Source organism: Triturus cristatus, chromosome 10 (assembly GCF_964204655.1).
Source record: "Triturus cristatus chromosome 10, aTriCri1.1, whole genome shotgun sequence".
In the NCBI taxonomy this organism is placed as follows: Eukaryota; Metazoa; Chordata; class Amphibia; order Caudata; family Salamandridae; genus Triturus; species Triturus cristatus.
The window spans coordinates 1,194,341,422-1,194,357,377 of record NC_140593.1 but is presented as its reverse complement, the minus strand read 5'-3'; the positions used below and the strand labels follow the sequence as shown (position 1 = coordinate 1,194,357,377).

Genomic DNA, 15,956 nt, shown 5'->3' with positions numbered 1-15,956 from the left:
TCAAATGCTTGTTTATTTCTGTGCTGACTCTCCAAGTGCGCTGTGAGGTAAGTTCGGGATCCTGCACTAGCAGGATCATGGACCCCTGGGTGGAGGCCCTGCCCAAGTGGGCCTGAGTGCGTGAGGGTCTTCCCCTTTCCTTCCCCCATTTTCCCTACGTGGCAGATTTTGTTTAGGCTCTGCTATAGCGAGCCAAGGGTCAATAGGGGGCATGCCGCTTATACAGTCGGGCTAGAACGCCTCTTCCTGCCGCCTGCGGCCTAATGTGCGCTGATTCCACCGTTGTGCCCAGTGCTGAGCTCGCAGTGTCATTTACCTGCTGGTGGAGCCGCCCCAGTGGCGCTTCGGTGTGGGGGCTGGGTCAGTGGTTATTCGGTTCCTGGCTCCGGCCCGCTATGGTCACTTCTCCCACCAGTTTTTGATGTGACGCAGGTTAATTCCTTCATTCCCCATGTAAAATTCAAAATGCTCTCATTACAGGAGATCCTACCGCTGATGGTTCAGGGGGAGGTGATTGCGTCTCTGGACCTTCTGGATGCCTACCTCCATGTACCCATCCACCCGTCCTCCCAGCAATTCCTTCGTTTTTGCGTGGGGGGCCGCCACTTTCAGTTCCAGGTACCTTCCTTTGGTTTGTCCTCTGCCCCAAGGTTTGTCTGCTGCCCCAGGAGTTTTTACAAAGGTGTTGGCTCCTTTGGTCAGGATCCTCCACAGGGAGGGGGTCATGGTTTTTCCTCATCCAGATGACTGGCTGATTTCTGCCTCTTCTTTTTCTAAGGGGACTCTTCATGTCAAGAGTGTCTGTGAAGTCCTTTCCACCCGTGGGTTTCTGATCAACCTTAAGAAGTCTCACCTGTTGCCTCCCGAGGAGTTGGTGTTCATCGGGGGTCGTCTGGACATGGACCAGGGGATGGTCTTCTTGCCTCTGGAATGGATGAACACCTTATGGAGGGATCTGGTTTGTCTCCTGGGTCAGGATTCTGCCCCTGTTCATCAACGGTTAAGGGTTCAGGGGCTGATGTCGGCTTCCATCAATGTTCTGCCTTGGGCTCGCCTCCATTAATAACCCTTGGTGAATGATCTCCTGACCCGGTGGGATCTCTGTTCAGGAAATTAAGGCCCCCCGTTGGTAGTGTCTCTGCAGATCCGCGCCAATCTGGGTTGGTGGTTAGTGGAAGCTCATCTCTCCAGGGTTTTTCCCTTCCTGGTCTCCCCGTCCCGGGTGGTCATGACCACTGCCAGTCTCCTGGGCTGGGGGGGCGACCCTGGGTTCCTGGTCTGTTCAGGGTCAGTGAGATCATCTTCAGGCGAGTTACCCTTCCAACTTTCAGGAGTTGAGGGATGTTCATCTGGCATGCCTGGAGTTTGCTACTGCTCACTGAGGTCAGCATGTTTTGGTCTGGATGGACAATCAGGTGGTGATGGGGTACGTCAATCATTAGGGGGGTTGCAGGGTTCGCTCCCTTTGGCTGCTGACCCGGGAGCTTCTGTCCTGAGCGGAGTCTTCAGTCTTGTCCCTCAATGCGTTGTATCTCCCGGGGAGGGAGAATTTCGTGGCGGATCACCTGAGCCGGGTGTTTCCGACAATGTCTGCCCTCTCGAAGGGTCTCTGTGTTTCGGCAGCTTCTGGCCCAGTTTGGACATCCAGTGATAGGAATGTATGACGTTACAACGCATACATTTACATCGCGGTACATTACATTGCGGTTTTTACAACGCAAGTCGTTACAACGACTTGCGTTGGAGGGCGCTGTACTTAGGAGTAGTATAATTTACTATTCCAACTCCAGTCTACGTACAGTAGGGAAGGTGTTGGATAGTAAATTATACTATTCCTTGTCCTAGAGCGCCATTTAGCGCTAGTCGTTGTAACGACTTGCGTTGTAAAAACCGTGATGTAATGGCATCGCGATGTAATCCCCGCGTTGTAAACGATGTTTCCCAGTGATAGACTTGTTCGCGGACAAGTTCAATGCTCTCCTGCCTCGCTTCTGTGCTTTCCCCCTGAGCCCAGGGGCATGGCCGTTGGATGCGTTGTCGTTCCTTTGGCCGTCCTCCCTTCTGTACGCATTTTCCCCGTTTCCCTTGATTCAGCGCGTCCTATGCAAGATTCGCCAGGAGAAGGCGTTTGTCCTGGTGGTGGTTCACGGATGGGTTCGCCGTCCTTGGATTCCTCTTCTTAGCTAGCTGGCTGTTCAGGAGTGCTGGGCAATTCTGTATCTTCCTTACCCCTTACGGGGCCCCCTGCTCCTGGTGGGGTTGTTGCATCGGCTGCATCTTCAGGCCTAGCTCTTGAGAGGGTGATCTTGCTGGCGCAGGGTTGTTCGGTGAAGGTTGTGGATTTGCTACAAAATTCCCGCCGGTATTCCACTCTGCTTTCTTATTCCCGCTATTGGTCCTCCTTCTCTCCTTAGTGTGGGCTGAAGGAGGTTGACCCTGTGGATGCTTTGAGGGTCCTCGATTTTCTTGTTGAGGGGTTTTCCCTGGGGCGGGCTCCTTCCACCCTGTGGGCTCAATGGGTGGCATTGAGGGCGTTTCACAGTCCGGTGCTGGACGGGCTCGATGTTCTTGTAGCTAGCTTGCTTCGGAGTTGTTTTTTGCAGCCGCCTCGGGCTGTTTGCCTTGATCCATCCTGGGATCTTCCATTGGTTGTAAAGGCCCTTCAGGGTGTTCCCTTTGAACCCTTGGGTTCGGTGGAGTTGACATTTCTCACCTTCAAGGTGGTGTTCTTGGTGGCGATTGTCTCGGCTGGTAGGATTGGTGAACTGGGCTCCTTTCTGCGGTCTTCTCCGTTCTTTCTGGTTCTCCCGGATCGTCTGGTTTTGCGCCATGACCTGTGGTTTCATCCTAAGGTCCCTTCAGTGGTCAATGTCTCCCGTGAGGGGGTTTTGCCATCTTTCCCGCTGGTGACTGTGTCTTCTCTATCTCTGCTGGATGTTCGGCGGGCAGTCATGGTGTATTCGGACCAGACTGCCACTTTCTGCTGTTGTCAATTTGTTTGTGACTTTCGGTCCGGTCCGGTCCCATCACAAGCCTTCTCTATCCACTTTTTAGTCGTTGGATTAAACAAGCTATCTTGCTTGCCTACAAGTCTCAGGGGTCTGAGCTGTCCTCCAGGGTTCAGGGTCGGTCCACCAGGGGTCTCTCTGGGTCTTGGGCATCGTTCAGGAGTGTCTCTACTGAGGATATCTGTCGGGCAGCGGCCTGGGCCTCCCCGCACATTTTCATGGAGCATTACCTGGTGGTTTTGGGTGGTCCTCCTGCTGGGGGTTTTGCTGAGGATGTTCTTGGGGCTGGTTCCTCCAGCTCGTGATTGTTGTGTTTTGTCATGTGGCCTACGTGGTTTGATCAGTTTGTTTTGCTACTCTGGATTAAATCGGTTTCTGTTGCATCTACTCCTTGTCATTGGTTTCTTTGTTTGCTATGAAGCCTCTTGGCTCACTTTTTTTATCATGTGGTGAGGAAGACTTACGAGGAGGTTATGCCCCGGGTACTTACTCTGAGTATTGTCTTCCTCGGCACATGAGTTCCCATCCCTCCCTCCCTGGTGTGCTATCGGCTTCACTGTTCTTGGGGCTTGGTAGTACTTCAGGCTGTGGAATGGTCCGACTTGCCTCTTATAGAGGTCAGGAGTGATAAGGGTCGGCCATGTTGAGAAGGGATGCATGAGATGCTGACTGTTTGCTTTGGAGGGTTCTGGAATGAAGCTGTAGCCCACTTTGTTTATCATGTGGCGAGGAAGACAATACTCGGAGTAATGAAGATTACCGGTAAGTAACCGGGGCATTCACACACCCTGAGAAATCACAACACTACAGGAAAACATTGTGGGGGCGATTAAATATTCCCATACTGCGAGATATCACACCACTGCAACACCGCACTGTGAATAGGATGAAACATTTCAATACCAGATGCCTGGATCCCCACTTGTACCCCCTTGTTCTTTGATGTGCGGCTCAGGGGCAATAGCAGACTGAGAAGCGCGTGCACTCTGATATGTTAGTCCCATGTTCATAAAACGCATACATTGGTCTGAGTGTCATTTCTCGTGCCCTGCTTGTGTCCACAGTAAAGCGTGTACTGAGTGTGGTCAGTTCTGTCCATCACCGACACTCTCTTGTATTGTCCCCTTCACACTTTTCCAGCTTAGAAGAAAACCTGCTCTCCAAAGCATGTGTTCCTGCCATCTGTGGGCTGGTGGCTGCTGTTCCAGCGCTGAAAACCCTGAAACTGGGCTTCAATGAGCTGACAGATGTGGGTGCCGAGCTTCTCTGGCCTATGCTGAGCAGTCCCTTGTGCCAGCTGGAGGAACTAGGGTGAGTAGAAGGCAAGCTGGTGGGTTCTGGCACCAGTAACCGGTGAGCACATGTGGATGTGTGCAAGGAGAAATGTAAGGGAAATATCATGAAAATGCAAGTGTACTGTGAAGGTACTCCCAAAACAACCGGTAGCACCAAAGACACGTATTCCATTTGTTGCGACCAAGCACCTGTGGGTCTAATGCGATGGGTGTACACCATCTCATTCCAGATACTATGCACATTAAAAACATTTTATGCACTGGATTCCATGAATTTAAAGTTTAGCAACAACATAGATTCAAATGAGTGACATTTCTCTGGCATGCACTAATTCATGCATCATTTCATTAAAGGTTTTAAAAAACATTGCAGTCTTTTTACCACTTATGTTCTCAAAACTTATAAGCATGATAGGATATGTCTGCCGTTACTGGTAAATATTGATTAAGCTCTCATTAGGAGTGGCCACTTCATTCTATTGGGCCAGTCGGAGCAGTTACCCGGCCCCTTGGAAAGATGGGATCTGTAGGAACAGCGCAGACCTGAGTCCTTTCGCCTGGAGATTTGGGCTCCGTGACAAGTGCAGGAGTTGTCCTGACCGGGGCGTTTCAGGGTCTCGGTGATGTAACTTTACATGGGAAACTCATTTTAAGACTACGAGGACAGTTCTTGGAGCAGGAGTTCAAGCCCTGAGGAAGTGGTGTGGTCTCAATATAATGTGCCTGGAATCAGTTAGGAACAAGATAAGCCTGTGTTTAGATGGATTCCAGTGTTGGTTTGTTTGGAGACCCTCATGTGAACCTGCTGCCCCAAAGCAAAACAAGTTCCTACCAAAAGCAGACATGATGAACCTAGCTGAAAGCCATGGCTATCTCTAAAATTGATCTCTGTAACTCTCTAGTCATGGGCCTCTTCAAAGCTAGAGGTGTAAAAAATTCCCATAATTCCCTTGTGGATCAACATGTGAAATACAAGAAATGTGAAATTACTTGAAATGCAAATCTGGCATTTAGAGCTATATTTTAAGTGCAAAATGCTGCCTTGCATCCATTTTGGACATGACAACACTTCTTGTGCTCAACAATATCACAAACACCACACGTGCTGCAAACATCAGACGCTCAAGCTCGGTTTGTTCATGTTGTTCCTATGAAAAGATTTTTACTCAAGTGGACTTGAAAATACACGACATGGTGGTAATGTTTATGTTAATACGCATGTGTAGCGAACATTTTGCCCAGGCCTACTTGGCCCCGTTAAAAAGAGTTTGGGGTTCCGCATCCTGAGCTATCTCACGGATCCAGGAAAGATGATCATGCCAGCCTTGTCTTTCTTGAGGTCCCCAGCACTTAGAAAAGTATCTTAATCGCCACTTGATATGAACACCAAGACTATCAGGCTAGTGAACTGTCAGTGGAAGGAGGGAAAATAACATAAGAGGAAAGGCTTCTTTAACCCTTTCGCTGCGGCGGGAATTCCGCCGCAGTGCTGGGGAGTGCGGGGGGGCAGCGCGGTGGCGCTGTGCTCATGACGGAGCCGTTCCGTCATGAGCCACGGTTGAGCTGTGCTCATGACGGAACGGTTCCGTCATGACTCCGCCCATTTGCGTTGTCCCCCCCGCACAGGCGGGAAAACAGCGCCGCGTAGGCGGAGCGGCCGCCAACGGCCGTGACATGACGGAACCGTTCCGTCATGAGCACACGGCAACCGTGGCTCATGACGGAGCGGCTCCGTCATGAGCGGGGAAGGGGTTAAGACTGGACCACCATAAATTTAAGAGAAGCTGTGCCTTGAAACACACACCCGGTACCAATGTTCCTGGGATATGGAACTCTCTCCCATCTGAGATCCCCATGGCAACCTCCTGCTCATTCTTCTAAGACAGCCTGAAGAGCTACCTACTTAGCACTTGGTAACCTTTATCTTCTATTGTTTAACTTTTTAACTGTTATTTTATCCTATGCAATATTTACTGCCATATCTGCTTTACGGTTTCTCCTCTAATGCTTAGAAATAATGTTGCCTAGAATGATGTAAGTGCAGTGCCTGCCTTGGATAGGGTCAAGATCATGCTATAGAAGAATCAAATAAATAAAAAAAAAGTATTCAACTAAACTTCTGCAAAACCCAAACTGTACATATACACAAGCATAGCAAAAGCCTCCTTGAAATGACCAGGACTCAAATGTAATTAAAAGTAAGTAGTGAAAGGTGAACTGAAGGCCTCACTCTGCAAGGAATGGTGGGGTTGCAGAAATGAATACTCACAAAGTAAAACAGTTAAACAAAAAATATTTTAAGTCCCAAACTAAACCTGATATTAAAATATTAAACTAGTTAGATACAGCGACAACGCCAGGAGCAAAAATAGAAGTGATTGGATCATAAATAAACCTATAAATGTTATCAAACGTGGGTTAAAATCAAAACCACCAAAAATAGTTCAGTTGTGAGAAAAAAAGCCCTCATCAATTTCCATGTGCAGCTTGAGCATTTTAAATGTGTAGGGCGATAATTACTATAGAAAGTGAGCACAGAGGGTGCTAATTAGAGGCAGGTTTCTTTTATCGTTTCGGGCAGAATTGTGTCTTAAATAGCTGAAGAGTTTGAGCAGTGGAGCCAATCAAGTCAAATCAAAAGTACTTTATTGAGACAATCAAGTCCATTAAAGTGCAAAGATGCCAAGTAGAGTTAAAAGAATGATCGATGCCTCATTTTTTACAGTATTATGGAGATGATTAATCAAAAGATCAAATTGTCAATCATACAGGTTCAATCAATGCAAGTAATGTGAATATTTTAAAATACGTTTCGATAAGCAGCTTATGACTTAGTAATGTGGACATTGCATAGTTTTATTGCGCTGTTCAGATTACGGCTATTTGGTTTAAAATAAAAAATAAAAATCTTTGAAATTAACCATGTTAAAGCTAGCTATTTCTGTTCGTGCTGCATTAATAAATATCTGTGATTTGAGTAAACCAGGGTGTGTATAATAATATCCACATTTGTAAAGCCCGAACAATCACCCGTAAGGGTCTCTAGGCGCTGGGGGCTGTCGGTAAGATTAAGCAAGCTATTGCCCAGAGTCACATGGTGCTGGGCTAATCTGCCGCCAGCACCGGGGATTGAACCGTGATCCCCAGATTCCGGAATCAGTCGCCCTGGCCGCGGCGCCACACCTCTTCCCTCTATCACACATTTCATAGCTATGTGAAATGTATCTTTGCTTCTGAAGAAGTTCGCAACCAGGCCGCTACTTCTTTTAGGGTTCTGGATTTTTTCGTAATAGTTTATCTGTAATGTCCAGAAATGTTATAAGTTTGAAGATTGCTTGCAGCCGTGCCTTATTTAATAAGTGGCTACGGCAGATGATAATGTCCGTGAAACCCTCGTTAATCCACAGATGCCGAAGAAATCTTCTGCGATCCTCAAGGAGAGTGGGGCATATGCAGAGCAGATGTGTTATCGATTCCTGAAATAGACCACATAGTCGACTTATTTTAGTCTCGGTCTTAGTTGTCCATGGAGGTAGCAAGTCTAGTGATGAAAAGCAGCCCATCCGGAAATGCAAGAATTTTATTTTGTAATATGGTGAGTACGGTTCCTTGATGTATATATGTGGACCTTTTCTATCATAACTGATATGGTCCAGGGGGTGTGTTCTCTTTTAGCAAATGCCCGGTGATCAGATTCAAAGGATTTGATTTTTACTTTTCTGTTCAGAGCTGTTTTAAACTGTGGACAGCAGTAAATTGTTGTTTGTCACTGGAACATTAAAGCAATGTTCGGATTTTAACCTGAAATGTAGCAGCATTTGTTGAGATCCCTAAAGTAAACAAAGCACAGCACAATGACCTGCCAAAAGGAAAATAACAACACAACAAAAACATAACAGCGGACAACGCAACGTGTTAAAATGGAATGCAACACAACCACAGTACAACACAAAACAAATTCAAAAATGAAACTAAAAAACACTACAGCACAAAGAACACGTCACCACCATAACAATGGAACACAACACATATGCACAAACATCCTAGTCACACATTGCCCCCTCAACAAATCTGCTAAAGAGTGTTTGCACCAGGCACAATCCTACCACAAAAGCGTGTTAGCCCCGTCGTTCCGGTCCTTTAACTCGTTACAAAACAGGCTATGGAGAGTCTGATAGGTTAATCTTTATGAAGGATGCTAAACCAGAGAATCTGCAAAAACTGCCAGATTCTATGTCCGCAATGATAGCGGTCACATTTTCCTATATGGATTTTCTAATGGCCCTCATGCCGTTCACTGACACTTCTCGGTATGTGCCATCAGGACAGCCAAGTTTCATGCTGATTCGCCGACCCAAGGCAGCATCCCCTAGGCCAGAGGTCTTCAAACCTTTTTGCTCTGGGCCCCCCTATGCACAATGTTTTGAAGTTGGGTCCCCCTCCAAAACTATATGGCAAAGATTTGCAGAGGGGGAGGGATGATCAATGGGGCGGGGATCCTGTTATCATTTCAGGATTGCTTTTCTGTAGCTCGTAATCCACACTGAATGTGGGACTTATAAAAATACAACAGCATCAAACAAGAATAGAATTGATCCAAAACACTACTGCCCATAATTGGGGTGCTGTGAGCCGCAATGCACTCCACCTGCCGCATTAATGATGGCAGTAGCCCTTGGAAGCAGTCTATCTCCTCTTCTTTCACTCCTTCCCCACAAATTCAGACCATCACTTCAATCTCGCAACAAGACCGGAAAATGAGCTTCTGCATGCTGCCCACCTTTTTTGCGCCAAGGGCACCATCTGTCCCAATGCTAGCAAGGAAAATGAGCCCCCATGCACCCTTTTAATTGTAAAACATTCAAACTTGTGATGCAGTAGACCTCTGGACAGATGTGTCACTGCACTTATTTCACGAATAATAGGTACAGACGTTTGTTAACAACATAAGCTCTCATCTCACACCATCCCTCTCAATCCCATCTCTCATCATCTCTCTCTCCCTCCCGTCTCTCTGATGTCCAAATCAAGGTGTCTCCTCTGCACTCATTTTTCCTCTACCTTAGGTCATTGCGCCAAGGTTTCAAAGAAGCACTGGCACAGCAAGTATGACCTGGCTCTCTGATGCAACTGCTGATGCCTCTGTCATCTCCCAGAACTCCTGATCCGCAAACCACCCAGCCTAAACATTTTTTTCGGGACACTAAGAGACCATCAGCCACCTGGGAGGTGTGCTGGTAAATCCCATCAGCGGAAAACAAAAGGAGGCCCTAGAAGCTGGTAAAGGCAGTCAGGGTGTGAAGGTTACAAGGCTCAGAGAAAGCAACAAGGTAGGAGCTAAAACACCCAGCCTATAGCAGATGGTAAATACTCTACAATCAGCACAAATTTCTCACTGTGTGCTAGGATTGAAAAACAGGCCAAAACATGTAAAAGGCCAGGTTATCATGATGTTCCCACATGCACCTGGAAGGCCAGGGTACAAACTCCAGCATAATCCATGGAACCCTTTTTTTGTCATTTAGCACATTTAAAATGTTGTGTTCTACGTAGTGATTGCTGCAGCAGATTTATCAAAAAGTAGAAAAGCACTGTGCGGAATGTTTGAGTTAATCTCAACCAGTGGTAATTATTCAGGACCCCATTCCAGTGCATGATTGTTTTGTCCACCAGACCACCCCGGACAGAAACGAGCAAATGAACCTCGGCCCTGCTTCAGTAGGAATAGTCTTGCTGAGACTGAGAGCCAGAGACCCTCAGAACAAGAGCACAGGCAGCCCTAAACCTGTTTTGGGCCATTTGCCTTGGTCAGTCGGGTTGATTGAGTCCTATGATGGAGTGAGCACAGGACCCAGGTCTAGGCTCTTACAGCGTGGAGCTGAAGAAAGCACAAAAGGAATGGGTGAAAAGCTTGAATTTCTCTCTACCACTGGTAACTGCTTGAGGCTGCATTCCAGTCCATCATTTTTTTGCTCACCATGCCAACTCTGACAGGAACCAACCATGCTCCAATTTGTGCATCATTGTGAATAACATGTTCTAACTTTAACTCAGTGGTATCCCCTTTATCAGCCTGTGAAAGGTGAAATGTTGGACAGCCCTGCTTGAATCCCTAATCTCTTCAGGTTGCTCGTAGATATCTGTAGATAGCACAACACGGCATATATACCTACCTACATACACCCAGCTGTATATAATGAGCAGTAAGCAGGTTTATATAATGAAGGTTCATTTTTGTATTTGATGTCAAAACGTAATCTTTCTTTTGTGCATTTTACTTCTAATAGTGCTGTCCGATATCACTGGCTTAACAGCACCAAGAAATAAATAAAACTCTATTAAGATGTATGTTATAATTCAACACTGGCCTAAATGTTTGGACTTTTCTGTAGAAAGGAAAATTCTTTTGGTATAGCACAGCCTTTTAACCGCCATGTGATGGGTATTTATTGTGGCTTACATGTTGAAGTGGAAGTGTTGCTGGATACTCCTCCTACCCATATGTTGATGGGTGTGGGGTGTGATAATGGCATTTTTTACCCCTGACGATTTCCACCAATCAACATTAGATATGGTAGGTCATTGTTTTTAGGTCTCACCTAGTGAACGCAGCGCATGCGCTGCTTCGCCTTGGCGAGACTATTGTTGTCGGTTTGGTCCGCGAAGGGAGACAAACCATATGCGCGCACGGACAGGCGATGTGAACGTGCATGTCGTCTCCTCTTTGCCTCACATGCTCCCACTGTGCGCTCCCACGCTCTCACCGCGCGCTCACACACTCCCACTGCGCGCTGCAACTATACATGGCAGACACACGCTTGTTTGCTAATACAGCGATAAGAGCAAAACCACAACTCCCAGAATGCAACTGGTGGTTGGCTAAGCACCAGGAGTCGCCGAATGTCACTGAGGACACGGAGATACTTGCAAGCTATGTCTCCAGCGCTTTAAGGGGCACGAGACGATAAGGGCAAGTTGTTTGGAAAGAGGATCCACATCTTAAAGGGCAACACCATGTATACAAAGTAAGGAGAGGAGCCCGTTTCTCGTCTCTACAGACTCGCGCGGGTGCTATCCCTTTGCCCAGTGCTCGCTCTCCTGACACCTTACTCCCTTGGGTATTTCGCCCTTTAAGACAAGTAGTCTCTGAGGGAGTGACAGGACCGCACTGGGACTGGCGGTGATGTTCCAGGAAGTCACGTGGCTGCGGATAGCTTCTGCCCGGTTCCCAGGGGAGCAGATCAGTCAATGCGTCGCCGGCTCCGGGAGGCAGGAGCGCGTGTCTGGCCTGGTGCGGCAGGATCTGGAAGTGTGGAGGAGTGCTGAGCCTGAGCAGCATCTGTGCACCTGGAGACCTAAGGAGATGCACCTGTGCCAGGTACTGACCACTTCCATCAGACACCTTCCCAGACTAGGGCCAGCGCCACCTGAAACTAAAACCCATCTCACATGAGGCTCACAGGGTCCCCACCTCACCTGAGATGGACACCCGACCACAATCGACTTACACCCAACTCCATCACCTAACACCCAACCCCCTAAGACAATCACCTCACAGCCAGCCCCTGAGACAATCACCCCTACAGAGCACGCACCTCACCAGAGACTGACACTCAACCGCCTGAGACAATCACCTCACACCCAACCACCTGGGGCAATCACCTCATATTGTCCCGACACTCATCTTTGAGTAGCATCCACCACTTCACGTGGTACCAGCACACCTCACAGCATAGGACTGGACCAGCGGACAGGCTACCTTTACCCAGACCTATCTGGTTCCATATTCGCTTCATTCCATCCACCTCACGTGAGGCCAGCTCTCATGTCCGGCTGGCAGCTTATCCTTGCACAGCACTCACCTGGGTCTGTCACCCCACTCCTTGGTGCTATCACCCACCTAGGAACAACATCCACTCCATCTAGGAACATATTAGTCATCAGCACCCACCCCAAGTGAGGCCAGCAGCAATCTACGTTTGAATCAGCACCACCCAACCGGAGAACAGCGCCCGCCTGTGACCAGTGAAGACCATCTCACCAGGGACCAGTACCCAACTAGAGGTAACAGCCAGCCTATCTGCAACCCTCACCCTGGTCAAGCAGTCCCAGCCAGCACCCAAACTGAGCCTAGCACCCATTTGCGACCAGCACCTTCCGCCTTGTGTGGCAACTCCCACACATCACAGTTGGGCACTAGCACCCTAACGCATGACTATTTGTAAAGCTTGTGTGGGCTTACCAGCCTCTCTGCTTGGACGTGGCATCCACCTCTGACTAGCACCTACCGCCTTATCTGGAGACTCCCACACGTCACCGGTGGCAGTTGGCAACTTTGCACATTATCATTTGTAATCCCCATGTGGCCTCAGTAGTGTCCCTACTTAGAGGCAGCATCTACCTCCGACCACCACTCTCACCACAGTGGCTGCTGCCTTCAACATCAGGAGTGAACGCTCACCTGGCTTGAGGGCTACACAAAACGTTAGCAAGCACCACCCTCAGGCTTGAGGCTCTCTCACAAATGGCAGGCATCCGCCTTAATAGAGGCAAGGTGTGTTTTTTGTTCTCTCAACAAATCCGGTTTCAGTCTTTTCTGACAAACAGTTTGTGAAGGGGTTGCGGTCAGCTGGGGACTGCTACACTTCTGACATCAGAGCTTTGAGTGGGATGTTAAAACTGCAGGATCTTTCAAAGGGGCGTGTCTGATGTAATTAAGGGTGTGGCTTAAAAACACCTATGCTAAAAACCTGTACTGAGCATAGTGTGCCTCCCGATTGGTATTTTGATGCTTCTGTCATTGCATCCAGATCTAAGATACAAGTAACATTACACCTACAACAAGCCAGGACTATTGGTTTTGTCAGTAGTTGTCGGTTGCATAAGATAAATAAGCAAGAACTATAGCTTCCTTGTATATGTTATTGAAAATACTTCAGTTCTGAAATGGAGAGACTGTGAAAGAACTAGAACGAGTCCTTTTGAAGTTACTTCAAAGGAAGGGAAGGGTGGTGCTGCTGCAGAATTCAGATTTGTTTTTCACCCTGAGAGAGAGGGCAAAAACGGAAAGTCCGATGGAGACCCATCTCAGCACGTACTTTTTAGAACTGGTGGTGCTGAGCACCAGTAGGACCCGTCCCACTTAAAGCCCTGCCTGACATGCACAACCATCCAGTCCACTTGGTTCCAGTGTGCACCTCACTCCACGGCCACACACTCATCTGATTCTTGCTCATAATGCTCCCTCCGGAAAGGCTTTTAGGTGGCAGACGTCCTCAAATTGGAACTGTTCATGTATACCCCCTAACCCTGGACCAACCTCCAACCCATTTACGTTGAATTTACTCACGCATGGCATGTGGGGGTGGAGTTCTCCCCACCTTTCTGTCTGGCCCTCAGTCACCAATAACCCACCTGGCATTTAACACAAAACTGAACACAGGCTGGAAATGACTCATACTTACCTGATCTGTGGCTGGTCATAGACACCTTTATATAGCTTTATCTTAACAAAGAACGTGACAGCGCCTGGTCTGTAAGTTCTATTTCCTTTAATGAGTTTCTACGACCGCAGGCACGACGTGCTTTCCTGCAACATTCAGCGCGTCATGCGCGCTTTCACTTTCCATGCAAGAGGTCTCGTATTTACAAGGGTTTGAGCTATTGGCACTGTAAACGACAATGTCTTTTATTTATGTGTTAATTATCAAACCAGGTCAATAAAATTCATTGTCAGTTACAATGCCAATAGCTTAAACTCTCGCAAATGCGAGACCTATTGCATTGCAAATGCTTGTTTGTTATGGCATTGAAACACTCGTATACAATATGAGACAGGAAGGCAGCCGCGTTTTTGAAAAGTAATAAACATGCCTAGTGGCTGGTCTGGACTCTAAACCATCATTGTAGGGAGCACTTTAGATGTGATTGAAGGTCCAGCCCTCAGCCCTGCCAGCCCACGCCACAGAACTTGTCAAGGGAGGGGGAAGCTAAACCCCCCTCAGCACAGTGGCCGGCTCGCGCCTGTCTGGGACGCCGAATTCCCACTCACTGACCCCGCTCCATGTCACTCAGAATTACTGTCCTGGCCCGTTTTTATGGGCTTTAACTACTGCATGTGAATGAAGACAACCTAGAAAGAGCCTTTTGCGCTTCCAAGCTGTCTTCATTTACATGTAATAGCAGACCCATTTGGGCCCCCCTGCTAACACTTCCATGCCCCCCCCAGGGGGGCGCGCCCCACAGTTTGAAGACCTCTGCAGCCTAGGCTCTCCACCTTCAGCCTCATTGTAGAGGAGTACATCCTCTTAGGAGAGGGAGTCGTTACTGTCTGAAGATACAAGCACGTCTGTCTCGGAGAGACTTCATTGTCTGAAGACACAAGCACGTCTGTCTCGGAGAGACTTCATTATCTGAAGACACAAGCATGCTGGTCTGTAAGAATTGTCTGAGGACACAAGCACACCTACCTCTATGTGACTTCATTGTCTGAAGACACAAGCACGCCTGTTTCTAGGAGACTTCATTGTCTGAGGACACCAGATTGCCTGTTTCGAAGAGACTTCATTGTCTGAAGACACAAGCACGCCTGTCTTGAAGAGACTTCATTGTCTGAAGACACAAGCACGCTGTCTCTAGGAGACTTCATTGTCTGAGGACACAAGATTGTCTGTTTCGAAGAGACTTCATTGTCTGAAGACACAAGCATGCTGGTCTGTAAGAGACTTCATTGTCTGAAGACACAAGCACGTCTGTCTCGGAGAGACTTCCTTGTCTGAAGACACAAGCACGTCTGTCTCGGAGAGACTTCATTATCTGAAGACACAAGCATGCTGGTCTGTAAGAATTGTCTGAGGACACAAGCACACCTACCTCTATGTGACTTCATTGTCTGAAGACACAAGCATGCCTGTCTCTAGGAGACTTCATTGTCTGAGGACACAAGATTGTCTGTTTCGAAGAGACTTCATTGTCTGAAGACACAAGCACGCCTGTCTTGAAGAGACTTCATTGTCTGAAGACACAAGCACGCTGTCTCTAGGAGACTTCATTGTCTGAGGACACAAGATTGCCTGTTTCAAAGAGACTTCATTGTCTGAAGACACAAGCACGCCTGTCTTGAAGAGACTTCATTGTCTGAAGACACAAGCACGCCTGTCTCAAAGAGAATACATTGTCTGAAGACACAAGCATGCCTGTCTCAAAGAGGCATCATTGTATGAAGACACAATCACGCCTGTCTCTAGGAGACTTCATTGTCTGAAGACACAAGCACACCTGTCTGTAAGAGACCTCATTGTCTGAAGACACAAGCACACCTGTATCTAGGAGACTTCATTGCCTGAAGACACAAGTACACCTGTCTCTAAGAGATGTCATTGTCTGAAGACACAATCACGCCTGTCTCTAGGAGACTTCATTGTCCGAAGACACAAGCACACCTGTCTCAAAGAGCCATCATTGTATGAAGACACAAGCACACCTGTATCTAGGAGACTTCATTGCCTGAAAACACAAGCACACCTGTCTCTAAGAGACTTCATTGTGTGAAGACACAAGCAGCACGCCTGTCTCAAAGGGACTTCATTGTCTGAAGACACAAGCACGCCTGTCTTGAAGAGACTTCATTGTCTGAAGACACAAGCATGCCTGT

The 15,956-nt window shown here is 47.8% G+C and overlaps 1 protein-coding gene across 1 annotated transcript in view; it reads left to right on the top strand.

Moving 5' to 3' along the window:
• Positions 1 to 15,956, top strand: part of LOC146797022 (NACHT, LRR and PYD domains-containing protein 3-like) — a 164,856-nt gene that overhangs the window by 114,510 nt on the left and 34,390 nt on the right. Inside the window, exon 8 of the mRNA XM_085629613.1 lies at positions 4,149 to 4,319. Within this exon, the coding sequence (XP_085485739.1) occupies positions 4,149 to 4,319 (171 nt within the window). The remainder of the gene's footprint in view (positions 1 to 4,148; positions 4,320 to 15,956) is intronic.